Source organism: Guillardia theta (genome assembly GCF_000315625.1).
Source record: "Guillardia theta CCMP2712 unplaced genomic scaffold GUITHscaffold_50, whole genome shotgun sequence".
Classification (NCBI taxonomy): Eukaryota; class Cryptophyceae; order Pyrenomonadales; family Geminigeraceae; genus Guillardia; species Guillardia theta.
The window spans coordinates 497,860-521,356 of NW_005434624.1; the positions used below are offsets into that span (position 1 = coordinate 497,860).

A 23,497-nucleotide genomic window follows, 5' to 3' on the forward strand; every position below is an offset into this window, starting at 1 on the left:
GAACCCTAACTGCGGTGCTTCGAGAGATGCAATTTTAAGGATGATTCACTTTTTAAATTCAAAAACATCACATGTATTCCTTACAATCGAAAGTTCCACTCTACCAGGACGATGCGCGTACCATGCAGGTATCAATCTCACGCAGGAAGCTCTCTTCGCATCTCCCGTGCGAGTCTGTCGACGTCGATAAGGGGAGATACCGGATCTTCTCTGTAGGACGCAAGCACCTTCCTCTGATTCCACATCTTTGAGAGCAGCGCCATCACTGTCCCATGTGCAGGTTCGGAGGCTTCTTCCATGGTGAGCGCTGTTCTTGCCTTCATGAAGTGTCTTTGTATGAAGGCGGCGAAGCCCGTGGCTGGTCGAGGAGTCTGAAGAGCCTCCAGTCTGCCGCTGCACTCTCCGCATGCTTTCTCGTTGATGTCGATGGAGTTCGTCTGTCTCCCATACTCGCACCCACATTCAACGCATCTGTAGCGAAATTTGTAGTTGATGTCATAGCTGTGACATGTGTCCACTTTCAGGAGTGGATCATAGCTCTCCACCCGTTCTGCCCATTTTTTGAAGCTGTTGCCGTGCGGTGGTTTAGATTCCTTGTCCAGCACCCACTGGGCAACATGACAGATCTCATGAGCCAAGGTGCTCTTGAGTCTTTCCTCACTATCAACGACTTTCCCACTAAGCTCAACAGCTGCTGTGTACTCCACAAACCCTTGATCATCATACCTGAGCTTGAAACTTGTCACCCCTGCTGTCTTGCTGTACGAATTGGTCCACTTGATCTCGAGGTCCTGGGGCAGCGCGTCATCGAAAACAGCTTGGTTCAGCTCGTGATAAAAGTTGCGGGCTATTTCATCCCGGACTCTCCTGAAACCTATTGACGACTTGGGTGTTCGGATCTTTGGGGTTCTCTCAGCAGACATGAAGTCAGACAGAGGAGTGTAGGCCCTCCCTCCGCGTGTCGACCTCTCCAGGATTGGAGTCTGAAAAGAGACTGCTCTCGAACTCATGGGACTTCTGCCGACGGGTGTTGCCTCCTGTCGGACGCTGACTGCCCGGTCATGCTTGGAAGAGAGCCTTGAGTTCTTCGTCCCTCGAGCTCCCTCGAGCTCCTCCTGCTTCAGCGGCGTGAGGGCGTCTGGGATGGTGGGTGAGGCCTCCAGGGAGTTCATAGAAGATGTTACGAGGGAATCGTCATCTTGCTTTTCATCGAACAATATCTCATCCGATATCGTCAAGCCATCTTCAAGAGCTTCCTCAAAAAGGATGCTTTCCTCTTTCTGTTTACCCCGTCTAGGAATATCCCTTTGACCCTTTGATACTGATTCAGTGCTGGGCGGACTCTGAAAGAGGACCCTCCTTGAACTTCTCCCCGCAGTTTTTTGTATCGCATCCTCATCGTCGATCAAAGTATTGCCACCGCGATCTGCACGACTTCCTATCTCATTAAGGTTCGAAACAGTGACATTGGCAGGCAACGTCGCAGACTCTTGATCTGGTAAGGGATCCATCGGCAGAATCCGCACTTTGTGAGTTTGCTGTTCGATGAAATCTTGCCAAAGATCTTCTTCCAAGTCAATGAACTCGTGCAACTCGGAGTCGAAGTATTGCAACTGTGAAGTTGGAGGGATATTGTAGCTTGAGCACAACTCTGCCTGGAATGATGCAAGCGATGTACACTTTCCTCTCCATTTTTTCCTTCTATCTGTCCCAAGGTAAAAGTTGCTCTCTACAGCACATACAAGTACTGTTCCTCCAAGTTTGTCCGAGCCCTTCCATGCACTCTCTGCTCTCAAATTTGGAGAAGATTTCGATCTCGAGTTTTGAAGCATTTTCCTGGAGGCGCTTCTTGTGATTCGTGGTTCAGGGGTAGCTCCTCCCCCTCCCCTTATCCCACGAATCGCATGTTTGATACACTCCGGCGGAATCTTAGCATACACAACAGATACTCCAGAACCAAGGAATATGAGGTACATCCTCAGCAGTTTGAAGAAAATCTTTTTCATAGTTTGTAATTCTTCAATATGTTTTGATATTCTCGTCAAATCAGCACCCAGAAAGCAGTGGAATCGTTGTGATATGCCATGATTGCTTGCAAATATTCCTCATCCCTGGGCGTGACTTATGCGCTGTCCAACTTCAGGTTGACCGATTCACGGTAAATGCACGGGGTCCTGTTCTTTTTCAAAAATACCGTGCAAAATATTATATCTCAGTCTCTCGTCTCCCCTTTTCCCTGCCAACTCAAAGTCGTTTCTCGATTCTGGTTGTTCGTTCCGAGTCCCTCAAAAGCGAGTTGGAGTCTTTAGTACATATCACTTGCTTGTCCCCTTGCATCTGCAGTTGACCAACTGTTCCTTGAGAGACACACATCACAGCTCCTCTCGCTGCCTCCTGCATCTTCTCCTCTCTTCCTAGACGCCACTCTACTCCTTGCCGCCATTGAGGTAGCCTTGCACGCCACATTCGAATCCAGCCTACCCCTACCCCCTGCTCATAGAGGGAATATCCATCTTCAATACCGGTGGTGAAAACTTTGTATGGAGAGTGTGGTGGGGTAGAGATAAAAGGGGAGGGATGAAGGGTAGGGGAAATTAATCAGAGAGGTGAATAGATATTGACGAGTCTCGTGCTAGAGAGATAGACGTGAGTCCCTCCCTAGGGGTAGTGAAATATGATGGGGTTACTATCAGGGCTATCCGTTTGTTGGAGCAACCATGGCAGCGAATCTTGGGCGGCAAGGAGCTTGCCGCGGACAGGGGGAGAGAAGACAGGGAGGGAACTTGAAAGGGATCAAGGGAAGAAAGAGTTAAAGGAATTGAAGCGTAGGGAGATCAAGGAATTGAAGCTGCTGGGCCCAAAAGAGGAAGGGAACTTGCCTGATCGGAACGAGAGGTTTCGAGAAAGGAAGCAGAAAACTTTTCAACGGAGGAGGAGAGACGGGGATAAGGGAGACCTATAATGTCTATCCAAAACGGGAAGGGATAGCAATGGGGGAGGGAGCTCGGATGGAGAGCAGGCTTGAGATTTCTTCTCATTCATCGTCTGCAGGGTCAACGCGATCGGTCGGCGTTTTTTGACGAGACCATCACCTTATGCCGCCCACCAGACCTGCGGTGATTCCTGATCTCTGAACCCCGACATAGTGAAAATGCTGTAGCCTACTTGATACCACATGATCGGCCGCCTGTTGAACTTTCGAAGCTCTGTCATCTGCCATAGAGGGCGATGTTGAGTTTGAGAATCTTAATACTGCTTTCAATCATTCTCAATGCTGTATCGCAGTGAGTTATCGATGCTTGTTTGATTCTTTGAGGGGTTAAGATGCACTTCAGATATTCATTCTTCGTTCAGTTCCCGAAAATCTCTGTCACAGAAGACCAACCGCATGGTGAGTGATGTACCCCTTGCATGATTGCTTGACACCCTTCTAGTTGTATGCTCAAGTGCCCAGAGTCAGCCAAGAATAGCTGCTGCATGTTTTGTAATATGATAAATCGTTTGAATCGTGCTGAAGTACTCACTTGCGCACGACAGAATTGTACAGAAATATCACAAGTTCCGACATGTATCAACAACTTCAAAATCTTGACAACGCAGTTGAATGTTCTCTCTGGGCTGCAAGAATTGGTTACAATTTGTAATCCAACGGTAACGTTGCACTGCCTCAGTATTTGTCGATGTCCTTGACGAAGACTGCGTCAGGATACAACTGGTGTTACCACAAACCTCAACAACAATCAGTTCCAAATCATATTCCAAACAAAAGCGCCATCTTACAACGCGCCAAATGGCCACACATTGACGATTCCATCAAGTGCAGTCCAGGTCTGTTGTACTTGACAAGCAAGGAAAGGTGTGTGACTGAGATTTCTCATTTGCAGTGTGTCAATGGACAGTGGTTCATTCAGTACATCACAACAATAGCAGGGCAGTATCAATTACAAGTTTCTCTCAACACCGGTGTCTCCACGAATGGACAGGTTGAGGAACTGTTTTGCATGAAACGAATTTATAGCTCTAATCAATGTCTTAGACCATTTGGACACCTTTGCAAGAATACGGCGGTGGCTCAACAAGCCCGTAAGGCAGTGAAGGTTGCTCTGCCTCGACATGATTTGCTGTTTTAGTTTTGAGAGCTCCTCCACATATGTTGTGGCTGGCCCAAGCCGGGATCAAACATACTTCATTGATACTGTCTTGAGCTCGAGGCCGCCCTGCACACAGTCATCTCCTGCTTGCAGGTGAGTTTGAATTGACCCTCTCGATCAACTCGTTGAATCGCCGTCTCACAGTTATTGCCTGAATCCTCAACTCAATGGAGGATGCGCTGGAAATACACAAATTCCAGCTGCAAACGCGCTCTCTAAAATCTTCTTCACCTCTGGAGATGCTTTCTCAAATCCAGCAGCGTCAGCAAGTTGCTCCGCTGCCTCGGCCAGCAGTTTTGTCAGTAACCTGCAGGCCATCAAGATTTCCTACCTGGTGCCTACGAACTGCCAGGAGTTGAGGTGCGCAAGTGCTGAGGTGCAAGGGAATTCAGTCGCTGTTCCCGTTCCGTCTTCAATATCTTGCGCATCGACGCAGTACGCGGTATACTTCACGCCTTCAAGAAGTGGTTTCTACAGCTTGCAAATCACTCTTTTGGCATTAGTCATTGGGCCTCAACTCAACTCGATCAATGCTGGTCCTGTAGACTTCAATCATACCTTTGCATACGGGAATGGTTTGTTTGGGTCAATCCAGAATGAGCAAGTCACCTTTTCTATCATTCCGACAGATCAGTTTGGAAACCAGCACACAAGCGGGATGTTTGTCTTTCAAATCTTCCTTACTCCTGTCAGTTACCTCGGGCTTCAACAGATCATTCAGCCGGTATCGTATGGCAATGGTCCCGTCGAAGTCACATACTCCATCTCAACCACAGGAACATACAGTCTCGAAGTCCACTATTGCAAAGACCTCACCCACTACCCCCCGTACACTCCTAGGGAAAACCAGCTCTGCGATCTCGCGACGGCTTCGAATGCTGGTCCGCAGATTCTTGGGAGCCCGTACACCATCACGGTGGTTGGAGCTCAATTTGTGGTCACGGGCGGCAACCAGCCAGGAATGATGAGCACATTCCGAACCGCGCAAGTGGGGGTACAATACTTCTCTCTCCTCCAAAGTAATTTTCAGAATGGCCCTTGCGGGCAAACGTATGGAACTCCAGAGGTTCAAGCACGGTACCTTCCGGTCATCCGTTTTGATATTGCCTCTCTACAGTACACCAGCTATCCCCCCAGCAATCCAACTCTTCAGCCTACAGATGTCTCCCCTACAGACGTGTCTGACGGCCTTTACTATGAGACGAGGTATGCTCAGGTCACAGGACAGTGTCTGAATGGGGCTTATGTCTTCTCGTTTGTTTTGACGATCAGCGGATCTTACAATGTCTGGATATATGTCGACACGGTCAATCCCCAGCTCGCTGCTGGCAGCCCCTTGTCGCTTGTTGTAACTCCAGACCCACAAGTCATCTCAAACTTTCGGGCAGCAGGCCCGATATTATCTTGCACTGACACTACGTTGTGCATGGCGAACCAGAACATGGTTTTTTATGTACTTGCAAAAGATAAGTACTTGAATGACGCGACAGAATGTACAGAAACAATAAGCATACAAGTTCAACCTGCGCAGTATTCGTTGGATCACTTCAAACTTACGAACATCGTAACGAATGCTACAACAGGGATAAGTACAGAAACAAATCAAGTGCGTTATGAGTCTCAAACGATTCAAGGCTTTCAAGGTGTTGTGCAAGGTTGCAATCAAGGGAAGTATCAGGCCACAATCTTTGCCACTTTGTCTGCTGATTACATAGCGAACATATATGTTGGGAGTAATCTCTTGTTTGGGAGTCCATTCAATTTTCATATCTACCCCCAGCAGATTGATCTTACGCTTGGCTCAACACAGCAAGGGCTAGTCACCTACACCAGGTAAGTTTGAATTGATATTTGATGCTTTCAGCTGAAAATGACACAGGTGGTCATACTTTCGTATTTACATTCCCAATCCTTATGGATTTCAAGTCAACGTAATCAAAACAGACTCCAACGATGGGCAACCTTGGACATTCTTGAGGTACAATCAAGTGTTTGAAGTCTTTGAAGAGCCAGACTCTCGAAATAGTTATCCTGTCGCTGCTGCACAGTATTACTGTCAATCTTGTAGACTGCATCTGGCACCAGAGAAGTGCAAGGTTGGCTATTGGTATGTCTCGGTATATGGATTTCAAGATGATTCATACTTTTCAATCAATGTGATCCAGTATTCATCATCGAACATTGTTTCTTCTGTGCCCGCATTAGGTCGTGTCGAGCCAGGGTTTTATCAGTATTTCCATTTCAACGTGACCTCAAACGCTGGTTTCCAGGTGCGTGTAAGCTCTACGACGAGCACGCAAGGCTCGTTGGTGACGACGCTCAAGAAAGGCAGTTATCCTCTCACCGAATTTGACGCAAGTAGCTCACTTGGCCAAGCTCTGATCTCAAACGGGTGTCTCGATTGTATATTGGATTTCTTGCCGTCTACCAGTGCTCCAGGGGTGTGGTATCTTTCAGTAATCGCATTTTCATATGCTGTTGATTTTCAAGTTCTCTTCCTTGAGTTCGATAAACAACAGATCAATTTCGGCAGCAAACAATCTCAATTCACTTTAGCACCATATACCTGGGGTTACTTTTTCTTCGACATCACACCTGACATAACGCCCGACGGTTTTCGACTTTCTGTAATTCCAATGAGCGCCAAGTACAACCTAACGACAGTGCTCAAGAAGGCGGACTTTCCGATCTCTTTAACAGACAACACCTTCAGAGAGCTTCCTTGTTCCAGTTGCCGTGTAACGGTGATGTCAAAGTTGCCGTTGCAGTCGACGTGGTATGTGGGAGTTTACGCTGGTTCGACAGGAGGGACATTCAATATCCGTGTCCAGCTGCTCCAGACTTGCCCCAATCAATGCTTTGGCAATGGAGTGTGCACCCAACAGAAGATCAAGAACTGCGTGTGCTTTCCAGGATACACGGGAGTGGACTGCTCCAAGGTGGTGAAGGAGAAAGTGTTTGCTTGGTACCCTCTAATCGACACTATCGTCGATTATTCGGATAACAAGACTCCCATGTTCTTCTTGATGAACAATGGCTCCAATCTGAATTTTGACTCGAATGGGATCTTGATATCTGACTCGTATATTGCCATCCCGAAGCCAACGCCGGCTGTTGCCTGCTCCATGTTTCTGAATTTGGATCAACCCACCAAATCAGACCTGCAATGGGGTGAGCAGATCGTTGTGAACGAAGGGACAGCAGCTTCCAACAAGGTGCAGAAAACCATCCCGGAAGTGGGGGAATGGTACAGGTGGAATCAAATCGGGAATCCTATGGGAAACCCGTTCACAAACGAGACCTGCGCCGAGTACAACCCTCGTCGAGAGCTCACCGTCATGTTTCGATTCCGAATGGACAACATCTTCCCTTCACGAGGCAGCCTCATGTCACTTGGACGCGCGTCCAGCATCATCGGCCGTCAAGATGTCGACAAGAATGGGATGTGGAGCTGGCAGCTTGCTCCCTATGAGCACCCGAACGGAGTAAATGTCGTTGTTGACTTATACCTCCGCAACGCAACTCATGAGATCAGCGTGAGGGAGCATTCGATCTATCCAATCGATGGCAAGGACATCTTCTACAAGGCCAACCGGCGCACGACTACGTTCCCCAACGGATGGTGTATAGACGGACTTTACCCTGATCCTGTGACAGGTGTCACCATGTTTCTTGTTCCCATCATGAATATGGTTGTGTTGGCAGGCACTTGTAAATACTTCGAGCTCGGGAAGAACTATCACCTTGCCTTCACTTTCGGGCCGAGGAGAGTAAATCTCTATGTTGACGCCACCCTCGTCGCTTTCATGGACCTCGGGCTGTGGAACATAACTCACATTCCCTCCGGCCGCATCGAGTTCGGCCATGATCCAAGATACGCGTCGTTTGAGAGGCTCTTCTTCGGGAGGGTGAGGGAGGAGGCCCTGCGACATTCGGTGACGACGAGCATGGCAGGTGCGAGACATCCGGATCTTGAGATACGTAGCGTCGCACAACGAGATTCTGTCCATCTTCACCCAGGGTGACTTGTGGTTCCAGTGGCAGCGCAACTTGCAGGTCACCACGTCCTCCAACGCGAGTGAGGGCTCGTGGGAGTCGCCAATCTCGTGAGTTCCTGCAACAGAGGAGCTGCGGGGCACAGGAGCTGACTGTGCTACCAGGCTGACAAGCCTTGACGACGGCTCTCTGGATCCTGACACAGCATATCACGCCAAAGTGTGCCGGGAGTACCGGAACCCCAACGAGCCCTCGTCGATGCAGCAAGCGGCACACTGCCCGTGATTGAAAGTCAACACCTCTCACCGCTCTGACCAGACGCTGCAGGTTTGTGGACACGCAGACCTCCTGGATCTTAACGACGGACAACCATGCCGTCAATCCGGACTACACCACAACTCGCACGCCATACGGCCTTGGAATCGAGATTGTTGTTTTGCTAGACACTCGTTGACGTAGTTTATCTCAGATCTTGAAACTTGTATGATAAAGAATTTTTATGATTGTCTTACTAGAGCGAATTCCACACTTACATTTACAAAGTTGGGTACTTCATGGTCTTGACGTCAAATCCAGGCATGGGCTTGCTGGTGGCCAACTGCTCGGCCTTCTGCTTGAGGGCAGCAATGTCGGGATTTCCTTCAAGGGCCGGGATGAAGTCCTTGAGAGCCTTGCCAGACTTCTCCTGCACCTTGATGCAGATCTGAATGCCCTCGTGGATGAGGTCAGCAACCTTGATGAAGTCCTCCTCGAGGAAGCCGCGGGAGGTCAAGGCCGGGGTGCCGATGCGGATACCTCCAGGCATCAGGGCGCTGGTGTCGCCAGCAACGGCGTTCTTGTTGAGAGTGATGGAAGACAACTCGAAGACCTTCTCGGCCTTGGACCCGGTGAGGCCGTGAGGGCGAAGGTCGAGGAGGATGAGATGGTTCTCAGTGCCGTTGGAGATCAAAGTGTGTCCGTGCTCCATGAGGCGCTTGGCCATGGCCTGAGCGTTCTTGCGGATCTGCTGGGCGTAGTTCTTGAACTCGGGGGAGTTGACCTGCTTGAGGGCAACACACAAGGCAGCGATGGTGTGGTTGTGAGGTCCACCCTGATCTCAACCGTAAGAACAAGAACCTTTGAATGAGCGAGCAGGGCAGTGGTTTTCAAGTGCATGGATGAGGTAAGGGAACGGACGCAGTACCTGGAGCGCAGGGAAGACAGCCTGGTTGATGTCGGTCTCAAAGTTGTAGTCCTCTCCAGTCTTGGCGTTCTTGCCCCTCCTGAAGAAGATGATGCCCGAGCGCGGACCGCGGAGCGACTTGTGGGTCGTGGAGGTGACAATGTCGGCCAAGGCAAAGGGTGACTTCTGCTCTCCAGCAGCGACAAGACCGGAGATGTGTGCCATGTCCATCATCATGTAAGCGCCAACCTTGTCGCAGATGTCCCTGAACCTCTGGTAGTCCCAGTCCCTGTTGGATGGGTCACTACATGGTCAGGAAAAGAAATCGATCACGTACCGGGGGTAGGCGGAGCCTCCAGCGATGATAATCCTGGGCTTGAAGAGCATGGCCTGCTCCTCCAACCTGTCGTAGTCGATGTATCCAGTCTTCTCGTCCAACCTGTAAGGAAGGGACTCGAAGTAGATCGACGACGCTGAGATACGCTTCTTGGCGGTGTAGAACCCGTGAGTCAAATGTCCTCCATGGGGGAGATCGAGACCCATGATACGATCGTGGGGGCGCAAGAGGGCAGTGTACACGGCGAAGTTGGCAGGAGAGCCGGAGTATGGCTGAACGTTGACCCCCCACTCCTCAGGCTTCAATCCAAAGGCAGCTAAGGCCCTGTCCTGGCACAGCCTCTCGATCTTGTCGACGTTCTCGTTTCCTCCGTAGTACCTGGCACCGGGAAGACCCTCAGAGTACTTGTTGGTGAAGCAAGAGCCGTTGGCCTCCATCACAGCCTGGGAGGTGAAGTTCTCGGAGGCAATCAACTCAAGTCCTCTCCACTGACGGTTCTTCTCCTTCTCAATGAGGTCCGCGACATCAGGATCAGCCTCAGTGATGGGCATGTTGCCCCATGGGAACATAGGATTGGACATGCTGCAAATACAAGAGTCAATACGATAAGATCATGCAGACAGATCAGCTACTCAGTAAAGCCTTTTCAGGTTGGCCATTTCCTCCAACCCTTTCACAATCACTACAGTGTTCCTTTGCCTTTCAACCGTTTTTCCACACTAAACAGTAATACATGGTTTCAGGGAAATAAAGCAAAGAGCGGAGATGAAAGACACGATGCTCGGACATTGGAGACCATCGATACCAAATCAGCAGATGTCAATGTTTCTCATCAGTGCAACAGATGTTGCAGGAAGTCAATCTCTACATCATAGGAAGCACGGGAACAATCAGGTTTGTGTCTTCACAAATTTTCATCAACATCAAGTCTAGTCATCGACCTCTCCTCGCCCTTTATCCACCTCAACCCATCTTCATTTTCTCCTCTGCCCGCATGTGCGGCATCATCCCACAATCATCGGTCACCCCTACCCCCTACTTATACCCACCCCTTAGCAACACCGACTGACCCCAATATCTTCCCGGTCTCTACCCCACCCCTTGGATCATTTCCAAACCACCTCTTTACCTCTATCATATACCATTTAGAAATTGTGAGTCGACCACCCCTACCAGTCTATTTGATATTAAAGTACCCCGTTCATGATGCCTTACACGGTTTTGTTCTACCCCCACCCTCAATCAATCATTTGCACGACCCTACCGGGTATAGTGGAACTTTCTAGATGTGGGAAGTCTACCCCCTTTCCTAGGCTCTTCCTCCTAGGACCCTCCCCACCCTACAGCCGCATCTCGTGCTTGGGCTTTACACCGTTTTTTTTTCTTTGACCTACCGAAGAGGTGGGTGAAACGGATCTATAGGTCCAAGCAAAAAATCAATAACTGAAATATTATTGATTAAAATTGTACCAAAGTTTTGAGTTAATATAGTAACTTACTGGTATATAGGGTGGGTCACTTCCAGCAAACTATGCAAGGGTCCAGGGATCCAAAAATACAACCTCTTGCTAAAAGTCCTGGTACTGAAGGAGGCGCATCTCGGTACTATTTTGTACAGAGTATAAAATACCTGAGGTACCTTTTAAAATAATTTTTGATATTTTATAGCACAAGTTGTAATAGAAGCTACAAGTAGTTGTACAATTTCAATAAAGTCATCAAAGTGGTACGAGTTGCCAAAGGATTTGAAATCTTACAATAAAGTAATAAATATACAATTGGTACTTTAATGTTTACTTAATCCCCCGTACCGTCAGACTCCCAAAGGAACTTGGAACATCGTCTCCTGAGGCAGGCCTCATCTCGTTGTTTGCAAAGCAACGGAAATTACTTAGCCGTTACAATAATTTTTTGGCGTTACGTTATTCGTTACAAAATGTTTTGTAACGTACACATGAAAGGAGTAACGAACAGTAAAAAAAAGGGCCGCGTGCGTGTGCGCAAGAAAGTCCAGCAGCAGGACAATGGCGACAGCAGTCAAGAAAGTCGAAGGAGGAGAGGGAGGAGCTCCCGCCAGGATCAGGATCACCCTTTCCACCTCCAAGAGCGTTGCGAACTTGGAGAAGGTTAGAAGATTGGCATGCTAGATGTTGTTCCTTGTCCCTTCTTGTGCGTTGCTGCTCCGTTTGATTCGTCGCATGGCCGAGCTTGCCTGAATCCTGTTGGCTTATCATCCATTTGATTTCTATCTTTGTTTTCGTGGTTTGTGGTGTAAATTCAAGTATGTGTGATGTCCTGTTCCTTGTAGTGAATGGCATGCAAGGAAGTTACGAGATTTGACTCCTGTGAGTGTTTTCTGAGATATCGCTTTTGCCTTCTCACTGTATGTTTTCTGTTTATGCATTATACAATCACATATATCTCACAATCTCGTTAGGTTTGTGCCGATCTCATCAAGGGTGCCAAGGACAAGGAGCTCCGTGTCCGCGGTCCTGTCCGCATGCCTACTAAGGTTTTGAGGCTTACCGTCCGCAAGTCTCCTTGCGGAGAGGGAACCAACACCTGGGATCGTTGGGAGATGCGTGTGCACAAGCGCATCATCGACCTTTACTCTCCTCCAGAGACCGTGAAGCAGATCACTTCCATCTCCATCGAGCCCGACGTCGAGGTCGAGGTCATGGTGGTCGACCAGGTCAAGTAAGCATGCAGATCGGGGAAGATAGGTTGTGAAGTTCCTCGCGCTCTTCACATGATGCTGCCTCTGTCGAGAGCGTGCGTGGCGAAGGAGCTTGTAATTAAATTACGGAAAAGCCAAAAAACAAGCAAGTTTAATTTTCTTTATGTCAGTAAAGAATTCTTCGTCAAGTTCTCGTTCATCTCTCCCGCGGAAACTTGTTTTTCTTGAGCAGTCGCTCTGTAATCAGCTCACGAATCTGCATGCTATCTCAGACATGTTGAGCCGCGTGAGACGCACCTTCTCTTGTTCCGCTGCTTGTATTACTCTCACGTCGGCCTGGTTGTTGGGTCCTGAGTGCCTCGGTCACGGTGCGAACCCTCCTCCTAGTTAACACTATTGCACGCGCACCTTTGTTAGGCAGGAGACTGACGGAGATGTTCTCCGTGAGCTGGTCGCACACGATCATCTTACAATCTCCTTGTTTCTCCCCTCAAACCTTCTTCACGGGAGAAAGGCGAAGCTTCGCCAAGCAACGAGGCACTACAGCCTGGATGCGGCTGGTGTAGTCACCTACACGAGCTTGTCAGTCTCCAATATTCTCCTCCTCATCTCTCACTATCGAGAGAAGAGTCTGGAAGGCACTCAGCAGCACTCAGCAGCGCCTTTCCCATTCCCTGAACTGTAAACATGCGTGAGAACATCCCACTTAGCCCCTGGTTGTCACATACTTGCATGAGCCGCTGCTACTGCACCCAGCTCCATCGCAGCGTCACCATGAACACCTTCAAAGCCAATCTGTGAAGATAGTGAGGAGATCGAGACAAAGGTGCAGCCCATACTCACATGTTTGGCGTACTGGTAGGCTACTAGTGTCATGCACCTCAGAGCTACTTCTGATTCCATTGCTTCATCTTCTGTCGCTGGATTGTCGCTATCTGCATAGTCCCCGTGTCACCTCTTCTGACTTTCTCAGCTACTTTGACAACCAGCAGTCGCATCGTGGCAGAGGGGAAGGAATACGGGAGGGACACTTGAATCCGACACCAGGCTCTTGGCAGCCTTGCGATCTGTGAACTTCAGCTGCCAAGCACATCAGCCCGAAGCTTTGCTTGCATCAGATCCGCGCAAACCCTCCGATCTGCCCTCTCTTGCCATCCTTCGGCTGACGCCCCTCTAGAATTCAGTCTTCCTACCTCTCTTTCCTCTCTCCCATTCCTGTCGTCTTCCCGTCGCTTGCTCGCTGCGTTTCTGCCACAAGTGTGAGCAAGCGACTGTGGCATGCAGAGTCAAAACACGGTCAACCTCCACTCCGAGACCAAATTGTCAAGGGGAATGACGGGAGGAGCTGGGCAAAAACTGTCATAACGGCGTGAGAAACGGAGGAGACAAACCTGCTCCAGCCTTCTTGTCAGCCTTGTCATCCACGGATGCAGGCGCTGGCATCTCAGGAAGCTCCTTCAGCAGCACATCGGCAAGTTTGACAATGCATTCTGAGCGTCGAGGTCAGACATGACGACATCAAAGAGTTGTCGACGAGCCTGGAGTTGTTTCGGGGTTTAACAGAGCTACCAGTTCATCCTCGAACTGCTTTTTACACTTCACGTCCAAGTACCAATTTCCCAACAGCTTGTCTCTCATTTCTCGTATCTTCTTCACGACCTTGTCCTGCGTGTAGGGTAAGTACCTTACAAGAGTTGAGCCACCACCGACTGACCTTGTTTTCGCTTGTCATTCTATTCGCGTCCTCCCCCGACGAGGAGTCTTCATTCCCCATCCGGCAGGCTGACTCCTCCAGGGCATCGAGCAGCAGGACTGCATGCTCTCGCCATGTCTCTCCTCCGGCTTCTACTCTAGGATAGGATGGATCAGGTGCCATGGTTGCGACAGTCTTCGCAGGAGCAAGGAAGAAGTGGATCCCTGCTGCGTCGACGCCCTCACCATCCTCTTGCTCCAGCTCATCGATCATAGGCTCAGCGTCGCTGTCTTGCGATGCTTCGCTCGTCATGAAGTCTTGCAGGTGAGCTCGCAGCCGTAGCGCATGCAGCGAATGACGATGGCAGAACTTGGCCAGGTCGTCGCCATTGGACGTCGGGACCTCATTCGGCTTCAAGTCCGGCAGGATCTTGGCAAGGTTTCCGTTAGACTGTAGCTCACGAAGTCTGCCTATGAATCGCTGCAGATGCCTCCCATCTTCCGCTTCGCCACTTTCTTCCGATGAGGATGGAGCTTTCCTCTCATCTGTTTCCATGATCTTGCTGCCCTTGTTCCACTTGAACACTTCCAACCCCGCCCTAGCACGTTTGGTCGGTCCGCTCTCAGTGGGGCTTCTTGTGTTCGCGCTTTCATCGTTCTTCTCGACCTTCACTTTGATTTCATTCATCGTTAAGATACTCCTCAGAACGACCTAGAAACAGTACGATTCAGCGGCGTTTGATGTGGTATGCGCATGATCCATGCAAGAGACGCTACTTACAGTTTTCTTTGCATGTACACACAGCCTACGGACATCAACAGCAGAACCGCAAGACATCAATAGTCGTGAACATAATCAAATGAGTTTTCTTGATATCATTTCATTCTCTGCAAAATGCTCTGTTGGGGACCACCTCCTATCTTCAACCACGTATGCATTGCGACACGCCTTTCAAACCTTCCCCAGCCGCAAACAGCTGTTCCATTTCCTTACATCTCACGGTGACAACCTTTTCTGCTCATCTCACTTCTAGCACGCTCATCCTCTCCTCACAGCCTCCTCCTTGTCCTCCCCTCCTCCTCTCCTCTTAATCCTCTGCATGGCCTCTCCCGGCGCAATGGCGAGATCAATTTTCGTCGGGCCAACCGGTGGCGGGGATGAGGGCCTGATGAGGGCAAGGACGAGGGCGGGGATGAGGGCCAAGCACAGGGACACAAGGAAGGCTGATACAAGGTACCCACATGGCAGCGCGAGGGCTCACGATCGTCGTTCTGATCCTCTCGCTATGCTCGCCCTCCTGGTGCTTCTCTTCCCTGCTGACTCGCATCTTTCAGCTCCGAAGCTCTCCTTCCTCCAGACCCTCTCCTCCTCCTCGTTGTGTCAGCATGAAGGTTGCGAGTGACGCCATGGTGTTGCGCGGGCAGAGGGTCTTGGTAACAGGCGCCGGGAGAGGGATAGGACGGGCGATTGCTCTGATATGTGCAGAGCAGGGAGCAAAGGTGATGCATCAATATCTTTGATCTGCTGCCTTCCTGTCCTTCAGTCCCATGACCCACTTTGCTGTTCGATCCTCGTTTTTCCTTCTGCCCCGATGGTCTTCCTGTGCTGACCCTGCTGTCGTCATAGGTAGCGCTCATGTCTCGCACAGAGGAGGAGCTCAAGGCGGTAGCTGAGGAGGTGAAGAAGGCGCATGGCGAGGAGGCGCTTTACCTTCCCGTCGATGTCACCAACGAGGGGCAAGTGGAACGAGCTGTGCAGAGCGTGGTGGAGAAGTGGGGGGGGATCGACATTCTGGTGAACAATGCAGGAGCCGCCTGCGAGAAGAAACCAGCGTACGAGCAGTCGGTGGAGGAGTTCCGTAAGCTGTTGGAGATCAACACTGTGTCTGTGCTGTCAGTGACCAAGTCGGTCATCAACCAATCGATGCTGCCGAATAAGAAGGGAAAGATAATTAACATCTCCTCTCGAGCCGGGAAGGTCGGGTACAAGAACATGCTCCCATACTGTAAGTCATGGCGGGGAGGGTGGATGTGTGTGGAAGTTTGATAGCGATAGCGAGTGTGCGTGTGGATGTGATGTGATGTGATGTGATGTTATGTGATGTGATGTGATGTGATGTGATGTGATGTGATGTGATGTGATATGATGTGATGTGCCAAAATCTGAAAGCCGCCTTGCAGGTTCTTCCAAGTTTGCGCTCGAAGGTCTCACGGCCGCTCTGGCTCAGGTGAAGTTGAGAGGGCGGGTGGAAGATGCTGAGGAGACGTCAGGATGTCAAGGACCTGGGAATCACCGTCAACTCAATCTCCCCTGGGATGGTGGACACTAAGAGTTTCCCCAAGGCTGAAGGGCAGGCAGGGGTAAGATTTGATGACGGAGAGGAGGAGGAGAGGAGGGAAAGGGGAAAGGAGGAGAGGAAGAGGGAAAGGGGGAAGAGGGATATGGAGAGGAGAAGAAACAAAAAAAGTGGTTGAGGAGGAGAAATTGGAGAAATTTGTGTAGAAAGAGCTATAGTGAAGGCTGAGGAGTTTTCTGAGGCTTTTCGATGCAGGTCAGGACAGCGGAGAGCATCCGAGATGGCCTACTTGCTCTGGTATGGCTTATCAAAGTTTAACGCCAGTGTGATCATGGCGGCAGATGCTGAGTGATGAGACTGGGAAGTATATTCACGTCGACGAGTTCGATGCCGCAGTCGAGAAAGTACGAGGAACTACAAGAGGACAGTCTTCTGACATGTCACAGGGCGACATGAAGAAGGCATTCAAGAACATTCATGAAGATGCTTTCCAGGTCTGATCGACAAGGGCAGTCGCCAGTTAGTCAAGGAACTTGCAGCTTGCGATGTGGCTGTCGTTTATAGATGAAACGATTTGCGAACTGAGATCGAGTCAAAATGCATCTGTTGTTGTAACCCTCAAGACATCTAAAAGAAGTTGGCAAACATGAAGTGATCGGCCTCTCTTGTCTGCGGCCTTGGTGGGTCTTGTCGTTCTTCTCCTCTTCCCGTCCGCGTCTTCCTCTCCTTGTGCTGTCCCGCTTTTTCCCTCGACTGCTTCCCTCCCTCTACTTCCGCGCTCTTTCTCGTTCCTCCCTTGCTCTGCTCTTCCCCGTCTCCCTTGTGCTTCTCTTTCTCACTTTTCCCTTTCCCTTCTCCTTTTCCCCACCGACTGGACAGCGGCGTCAGCGACGGAGTCCAGCTTGCGATAGCCTGCGATGCTGAGGGTGTAGAGGAGGATGAACGGGGAGGGGGAGGGAGGGAGGGGAGAGAAACGTCAGCAGAGGTCTCGCAGGAAAGGCTCTCGTCTACTTGCTCGGGGCCTCGGAGGCTTCATCCAGGCAGCTGCCACAGGAAGCTTCCCTGCTCCTGCTCCCTCCCCTTGTCTGCCCTGCGTTGGTCGCTCCCTCCTCCCGAATCGATCCTCCGCCTGCAGTCGTTTGACATATGGGAGGAAGAGCGACAGAAAACCTTGTCGGGCTTGGGAGGGGCGGATCGAGGCCGTGGAGGAGGAGCAGAGCGAGGACGAGGACGAGGACGAGGAAGAGGACGAGGAGCAAACGAGGAAGGGGAACCAGGGCGTACAGGCCCTGCATGCTTCCCCGTCCTCTTGCTTGTCTTCTTCGCCTCTTCGAGAGGAGCGAAGATAACTCCACTGACACTGAGGCAACGAGGAAGGAGAAGCTTGCGGAGGACAAGCTCGAGAGCTTCTGATGGGGAGGAGGGGGCAGTGAGAGAGCTTGAGGAGAGGAAGTAGAGGAAAGACAGTTTGAGGAGGAGGAGGAGGAAATGAGGGAGGGAGATTTTGTCCAGATTCGAAGAGCTCGTCTGCCTCTCCTCTTGTCTTCTCCTTTTCTTCTCCTTCCTTGCATCTTGAAGACGATGAACAAGCGAAAGATACTCTACTCTTGTCATATCCCCTTGTCCGCCACTGCTTGTCTGCTGGTAAAGGGGTTGTTACATCGCTCACACAAACAACTTCTGATATCTTCACAAGCGCTCTCATTCTGTCATCACAAGAATGTGCATCAACGCTTCAATCATCATATTGAAAAACATTCAGACAACAAAACTCTTTACTATTGCCATCTGTTCATCTTCACAGCCATCACTTTTCTTATCTCTCCCTCCATCATCCCCAGCATTTGAAAACTTTCATATTCCTTTCTCTGACCTGCATCATCGACTTGACTTCCATCTCCGAGAAGTACAACTCAAGCAGACTCGCAATGGTCCCACATGGAAGTCTCCCTGCTCGGGAGTTCCAGCCAAGACTGTGACAGAAGAAAAGTCAGCTCGCAATCGCTTGGCGTGATTGAGTGGGAAACAAGCAATGAGTCGTCAAGGTCCGATGTAGAAGGAAAGGAAGAAAACGGTCACCCTGATTTCAGACACAAGTTTGAGTCTTTCTCGTCGAAGGCCTTCAAGACGCTGTCGTCTGAAACAACCTCCTGCTGATCACAGTTATCGTATCGTTGACTTGTAGACTAGTGTCGCACTACTCTCCCACCTCTTCCTCTTCCAGAGCTCTTTCCACAACCTCTGGTTGCGGTGCAAACACGTGCTCTCTTATCTTCTTGTCGTCCAGCCCGCCCCCGCCAGAGGTAAAGCCGCACTCCCTCGCCATGTCGAGCTGACAGTTGTCATGTCATCTCGCAAGAGTTCCAACGAGCAAGTTACAAAATCTTGCTGGGTGAGGTAGTCTTTCTCTCTCACAAGCTGGGCGGTTGAGACGATGTCATCGTCGATGATGCGCTTCATGTGCTTGTGCTTGCTGTAGAAGTGAAAGATCTTGAGGTGACGTCAGCAAGACAGTCGGAGCAACAAGAACTGAGTTGTGGACCTGATATAGCACTTTGAAGTTTCTCGTGAGGACAGCTTGTAGGTAGATCGCCTCCTCAGCCCTGCTAGGATTCGATTCTTGGCTCCTCTGATCAACAAGAAAACTCTAAGTTATACAGAGCAATGAGATAGCAGCGAAGACATGATGCTTATCCACGACATCGGCTATGACATTGGAGATCTTGAAATCATTGTTTGATGAGAATTTCACGATAGAAACCTCATCTTCCTGCAGAAGAATCATTTCAATCATGTATGATATTTCAAGCAGATCACTTCTTCGTAGAATGGTTCATTGACCATGAAATCTTTGTTATTGTCTTCAAACATCACGACAGAGGTCTGTTTCTCTCCGACAGGTGACTTTCTTTCGGCAGTCTATTGAAAAAGACATCTCCTGTTACATCTCCATTGATTGCACCTCGATCAAACACCTTCATGTTCTTCTTGCGTGTCGAGGCAAGTTGCTCCATCATGGACATGTTTGTCTTTCAAAGTAATCAGTGCCAGCAATCACAATCAACTCTACTTGCCAGCAGCTGTTGTTTCTGCTCGTCTGCTTCAGTCTGCACTTGCCGTTTCACCCTCATCTCCATCTCCTGCACGTCAAAAACTCTTTCAGTCTCGTTCTTCCCCTTCTCTTCATTTCACTTTCCTCGGATATCCTTGCTTCCTCCAAGAAGAAGGTCTTGAGCGCTGCCTCCAACCGCCTGACTGCTTTCTCAGCAGTGACCTTCTCCTGCAAACTGCTCTCCAACTTGACGCAGCTCAGTCATTTCCGGCAACACTGTCAGCGCTGGGTTGCTCTGCGTTACCTCTTGCTTCTTGGCTTCCACAGCTTCGATAAGATGCTTCATATCAGCATCATCGAACTTCTCATCTTCTTCAACTTCAAGTTGTCTTGTCTCCTCTTGCACTTCTCTCTCGAGCTCATCAATCTTGTTGCGCCAGGTCACCTCCTGCGGAACGTAAGTGATCCACAATCACGGTCCATTCACATCGTCAACGCAGGAGAGGTACAAAGTCAACGACGAGACAACGAACTCAACTCCGCAATCTCCAACTCGAACGCGTATACCTCATCTGTGAGCTTGTCTCGCAGACGATGGAAATACTCAAGTTGGCATCTTGCTCCCTCGACCTGCTCCTTCATCTCTTCGTTGGCTTGCTTGTTCATCCTCATCCTCTCGAGATGCTCTTGCAACTTCTCCGTCAACATTTCTCGTCGCTCCCACGCCTCCATCATGTCGCTCCTGACTTGTTGCCACTCGTCCTGGGACCTCTAGTCATTGATCAAGGCTGAGCAACATGATGATGATCAGGCAAAGTGTGCAAGGGTGAACAAGCAGGTGGAAGGGATTCGTCATCAACAACAGTGACCCTGATAGCAACTCACTCTGGCTGTCTTCAAGGTTGCATCTTCCACCTCCCCAATATCATGCTCAACATCCCACTTCGACATCATCTCCATCATCTCATCCCTCGTCTCTGCCCTGCTCAGCCTAGGCAACCAAACTTTCCCCCTCTGTCTCTCAGCCCATTCTCCCGTCATCCTGAAGGTCGACGCCCTTCGGTTCTTGTTCGGAGATGTCGAGGGCTCATCATCTTTCCCCTTGGCATTCAAATCCTCATCGACCAGTTGGCTGAGGGTGAGAGATCGAACGAGACCTCTCTCTGCTACAAGATGCTGCTGCTTCTCTACCTTCTCTCTTCGCCAGCCTGTCGCCCTCCTCCGCTCCCCCGCCATCATCTTTTTCCTTACTCCCTCTCCCCGCAGTTCTTCTGAAGGAGATTGCGGGCGATCGTTCTCTCGAAGAACTTGAGCGATCGTATCGTCTGCACGTCATGGCATCAACAGGTGTGCAAAAACTTTCTCCTCCTTCTCCTCCTTTCCTCGCTCCCACCTGTGAGAAGGTCAAGAAGAGGTTCAAGCTTCAAGTTTCCCTCGTCATTGCGGTCAACCCGCTCCATCGCTCTCTCCCATACAGTCATGGCATCCCTCCTACACCAGTGTCAGCCATCGCAAGTCGAAGCCCTCCTCTCGCGTCTCCTCGTCTCCCTCCTCACTGAAGGCGAAGATCTTGAACTTGAGCTCTGATGACTTGCTTAAAGCTTTTCAAGCTGATGTACAATGCTCCTCCACTGCTCTCCTCACTGCTCTCGGCCAGCGCCCGGATGAGGCTCTTCTGCTTCAGAGCATGACCATTCGATTGACCCACTGGCGATGCTGCACGATCGGCAATGGGGGTTGCAGACACCCATTCCCCCGCTACCTCCACCTGCGGGCACCATTACCCAGCAGCTTACACCGCCACCATCACCTTGCAGAGTTGGCCGATAAACTTGGAAGCTGCGGCTCCCCCCCCATGCCTCAGCTCAACCCCACGAACTACATCGCGATGCGCGATGGACAACTGAGAGAAAGGAATCTCTCCCTCGTTGGGAACCCATCGCTCAAGCCTCTTCCTCTTGGAGAGAAAGTGCTGGACCCTCAGGTCAAGATCACTGAACGACGAAGACATGTATCCTCGTCAGCTCGGTCGACGTGGAGCTTCGAAGATTCTCATGTCAGGAAAGAACAATCTCGTGGAACAAGAGCTCACTGTCTCAGGCTGCGGGTGTTTTCGAGTTCAGCACTTGTCTTCCTTCGAGTGCTGCCCCGTTGCCAGCATAGTCTTCTTCCCTCCAAGACAACCACTGGGCCGTTGTCCCTTCATCACTGACTTCAGATGCCCTTCCAAGGCTTGCAGCGAGCCCCTGGCATTTCTAGCAATGAGAGTCAAAACCAGTCAAAACCCTCTTGCTGAGAGTTCAACTGCCGCTCGATTTATCGGAGTCACACCGACGGTGACTGACAGACTCAGTGATAGCACATTGATCGGACCGCCGTGCAGTGCCTCGGATCAGCCGGGGGCCCCGGGCCCGGTAATCCGAGTCGTGCCGGGCCCGGGGGGGCGACCGTACCGTGTACCTTACTTACTCTTTACTCAAACTTCCGTTAAGTTCAACTAGTACGCCGTCGGAAGTACTCGGGCGACGCCGCCGGCCGGCGACGCCGAGCCCCGCGCCGGCGGCCACCCTGACCCGCACGCCGCAGCCTGAGGACCTTGAGGACAGTGTCAGGGTCAAGCCTCCTCGACTCTCCTGATTGTCCTCGTACTGATTTTTAACTTAACTTTGAGTAAAGAGAGCCGAGGGCCGGCCGTGCGGGTCAATTGGCGGCAACTTAACTTTCAACGGAGTAAAGAGGCGGCAACCGTGAACGGCTGGGATCACTGAGCCTCAGGCTGGGTCAACGCTGCGCCCGAGTCGCTTTATCCGGGCCTACGATCATAAAGATCTCGTCCTCATGACGAGTCAGACCGTCATGAGTCCGAGACTCGAGAGTTTCATCATGCTTCAAGTTCGTCTCTTGGTTTCATGTGATATGGCCAAGTTCATCATTATGTCGTAGAGCTCTACACCATTCTTCCGTGGATCACAATCATCATCATCATCTCTATCTCTTCTGAGAGCGGCTGAATCATCACCAGAGTCCCTAGACACGTGAGCTGGTGTGAATGTAAGCACCCTTTCTTTACATAAAGATCATAGACAACTATTTTTCGAGATCACTCACCAACGGAGCGATTTCTGATAGTACTACAATGATTCAGCAATACTTCTATATCTTGCTGGTCACTAGACAGAGGTCGACTGGCTGAGCATTCGAGAAAAATATAACGGGATCCATATCAGTGGCATCCATGTACCACTCCAGCCATGCCGTATCCCAGCAGACGGGAACTGGTGCTTCTCCTCTCCTCTGGCCATCAGTGCGCAATTCCTCCTTGTCCTTGTACTCGCGTTGTCTTGTCTGGGAGCTCGTGCCCTTGGTGTACGGCCAGCGCTGGATCCCGAGCCTCCGGCACGCAGCCTTGAAGCTCGTCAGGCACACCCCGAGCTGCTCGGCTGCCTCCTCTTGCCGGACGTGGAAGAGGCCCTGCAGAAGCTGAGCGTCGAGGGTGACCTCTCGCTGGAGGGTTGCTGGGGAGGTGTGTTTTCTTGGGCGGGGGACGATCTTGACCTCATCGAGCTGCATGTTGTATGCTGCAAGTGGATTGGGGTAGGAAGGGCAGAGATTGATTATCGGATGAAACAGGAAGTGAGGAATTCAAGGGAGGTGGGGGGCAGTTGTAGGGGGAAGAGCGGGGGAGCTCTCTGGAAAGAAGGGGAGCAAAACTGGAGGACTGTTTTGACGGTGTGTTATCAGCGAAAAGAAATAAAGAGCCTTTTATGAAGCGTTGAGAGTAGAGCATTTTCAGCCTTACAGGGCACGTCGCATCGGGTCATCAGTCATCAGAGTCGTCAGATCCGGGACGGGCCCAGTCGCAACTTTCCAAGTTCCGATTCACTGCACTGAGATCGCCGTGCGGCAGCGGAACTCAGATAGAACAGTGGTCCAATAAGGGTAAGAACCAGGGCTCGGACATTCCAAACATTCCAATCAAAGCTTGAAAGTCAGCGAGGCAGCTCTCATGCGCGGCATGCTTGGTTGGATCCTAGTAGCATCGGATTTCGTGTTACAACAAATTTCAACATGTATGAGATTTAAAGAAGATACAACGAGCTGCGGATGCGGCAAAACTCTTAAGTCTACCAAAA

General features: G+C 50.5%; 8 protein-coding genes across 8 annotated transcripts; 3 read left to right on the plus strand and 5 right to left on the minus strand.

Moving 5' to 3' along the window:
- Positions 1-239: 239 nt before the first annotated feature.
- On the minus strand, positions 240-836 carry GUITHDRAFT_59509 (hypothetical protein; the record flags this gene model as incomplete). Its single annotated transcript, XM_005829793.1, has 1 exon — positions 240-836. A coding segment is annotated over one exon (597 nt), but the record flags the coding sequence as incomplete, so codon positions are not given.
- Positions 837-7,911: 7,075 nt separating this feature from the next.
- GUITHDRAFT_153464 (hypothetical protein) lies at positions 7,912-8,653 on the plus strand. Its single transcript, XM_005829794.1, has 2 exons — positions 7,912-8,257; positions 8,312-8,653. The coding sequence occupies exon 1, from the start codon at positions 7,958-7,960 to the stop codon at positions 8,174-8,176; it is 219 nt and encodes a 72-aa protein (XP_005829851.1). The 5' UTR covers positions 7,912-7,957; the 3' UTR covers positions 8,177-8,257; positions 8,312-8,653.
- On the minus strand, positions 8,631-10,218 carry GUITHDRAFT_95571 (hypothetical protein; the record flags this gene model as incomplete). Its single annotated transcript, XM_005829795.1, has 3 exons — positions 8,631-9,237; positions 9,331-9,598; positions 9,647-10,218. 3 exons carry the CDS (start codon positions 10,213-10,215, stop codon positions 8,683-8,685), a joined length of 1,392 nt encoding a protein of 463 aa, XP_005829852.1. The 3' UTR covers positions 8,631-8,682.
- Positions 10,219-11,646: 1,428 nt separating this feature from the next.
- RPS20e (small subunit ribosomal protein S20e, cytoplasmic) lies at positions 11,647-12,511 on the plus strand. Its single transcript, XM_005829796.1, has 2 exons — positions 11,647-11,772; positions 12,084-12,511. Exons 1-2 carry the CDS (start codon positions 11,671-11,673, stop codon positions 12,345-12,347), a joined length of 366 nt encoding a protein of 121 aa, XP_005829853.1. The 5' UTR covers positions 11,647-11,670; the 3' UTR covers positions 12,348-12,511.
- An 8-nt stretch (positions 12,512-12,519) lies between these two features.
- On the minus strand, positions 12,520-14,703 carry GUITHDRAFT_141001 (hypothetical protein; the record flags this gene model as incomplete). Its single annotated transcript, XM_005829797.1, has 13 exons — positions 12,520-12,579; positions 12,621-12,673; positions 12,732-12,771; positions 12,820-12,893; positions 12,940-13,002; positions 13,052-13,118; positions 13,167-13,258; positions 13,355-13,403; positions 13,517-13,571; positions 13,626-13,668; positions 13,715-13,778; positions 13,893-13,988; positions 14,038-14,703. The coding sequence occupies 13 exons, from the start codon at positions 14,701-14,703 to the stop codon at positions 12,520-12,522; spliced, it is 1,422 nt and encodes a 473-aa protein (XP_005829854.1).
- A 719-nt stretch (positions 14,704-15,422) lies between these two features.
- GUITHDRAFT_87979 (hypothetical protein) lies at positions 15,423-16,889 on the plus strand (the record flags this gene model as incomplete). The annotated part of the gene is made up of 7 exons (XM_005829798.1): positions 15,423-15,515; positions 15,643-16,021; positions 16,197-16,243; positions 16,287-16,376; positions 16,568-16,609; positions 16,654-16,716; positions 16,759-16,889. 7 exons carry the CDS (start codon positions 15,423-15,425, stop codon positions 16,810-16,812), a joined length of 768 nt encoding a protein of 255 aa, XP_005829855.1. The 3' UTR covers positions 16,813-16,889.
- A 1,336-nt stretch (positions 16,890-18,225) lies between these two features.
- On the minus strand, positions 18,226-21,375 carry GUITHDRAFT_141003 (hypothetical protein; the record flags this gene model as incomplete). The annotated part of the gene is made up of 12 exons (XM_005829799.1): positions 18,226-18,285; positions 18,522-18,644; positions 18,728-18,802; positions 18,855-18,941; positions 18,996-19,082; positions 19,288-19,341; positions 19,669-19,812; positions 19,932-20,126; positions 20,250-20,689; positions 20,758-20,855; positions 20,921-21,132; positions 21,175-21,375. 12 exons carry the CDS (start codon positions 21,373-21,375, stop codon positions 18,226-18,228), a joined length of 1,776 nt encoding a protein of 591 aa, XP_005829856.1.
- Positions 21,376-22,517: 1,142 nt separating this feature from the next.
- Positions 22,518-22,934, minus strand: GUITHDRAFT_111243 (hypothetical protein; the record flags this gene model as incomplete). The annotated part of the gene is made up of 1 exon (XM_005829800.1): positions 22,518-22,934. One exon carries the CDS (start codon positions 22,932-22,934, stop codon positions 22,518-22,520), a length of 417 nt encoding a protein of 138 aa, XP_005829857.1.
- Positions 22,935-23,497: the final 563 nt, after the last annotated feature.

Coding starts and splice junctions, on each gene's coding strand:
- RPS20e (XM_005829796.1), top strand. CDS start 11,671: ATGGCGACAGCAGTCAAGAAAGTCGAAGGAGGAGAGGGAGGAGCTCCC. Junction 11,773..12,083: donor GCGTTGCGAACTTGGAGAAG/GTTAGAAGATTG, acceptor CAATCTCGTTAG/GTTTGTGCCGATCTCATCAA.
- GUITHDRAFT_153464 (XM_005829794.1), top strand. CDS start 7,958: ATGGACCTCGGGCTGTGGAACATAACTCACATTCCCTCCGGCCGCATC.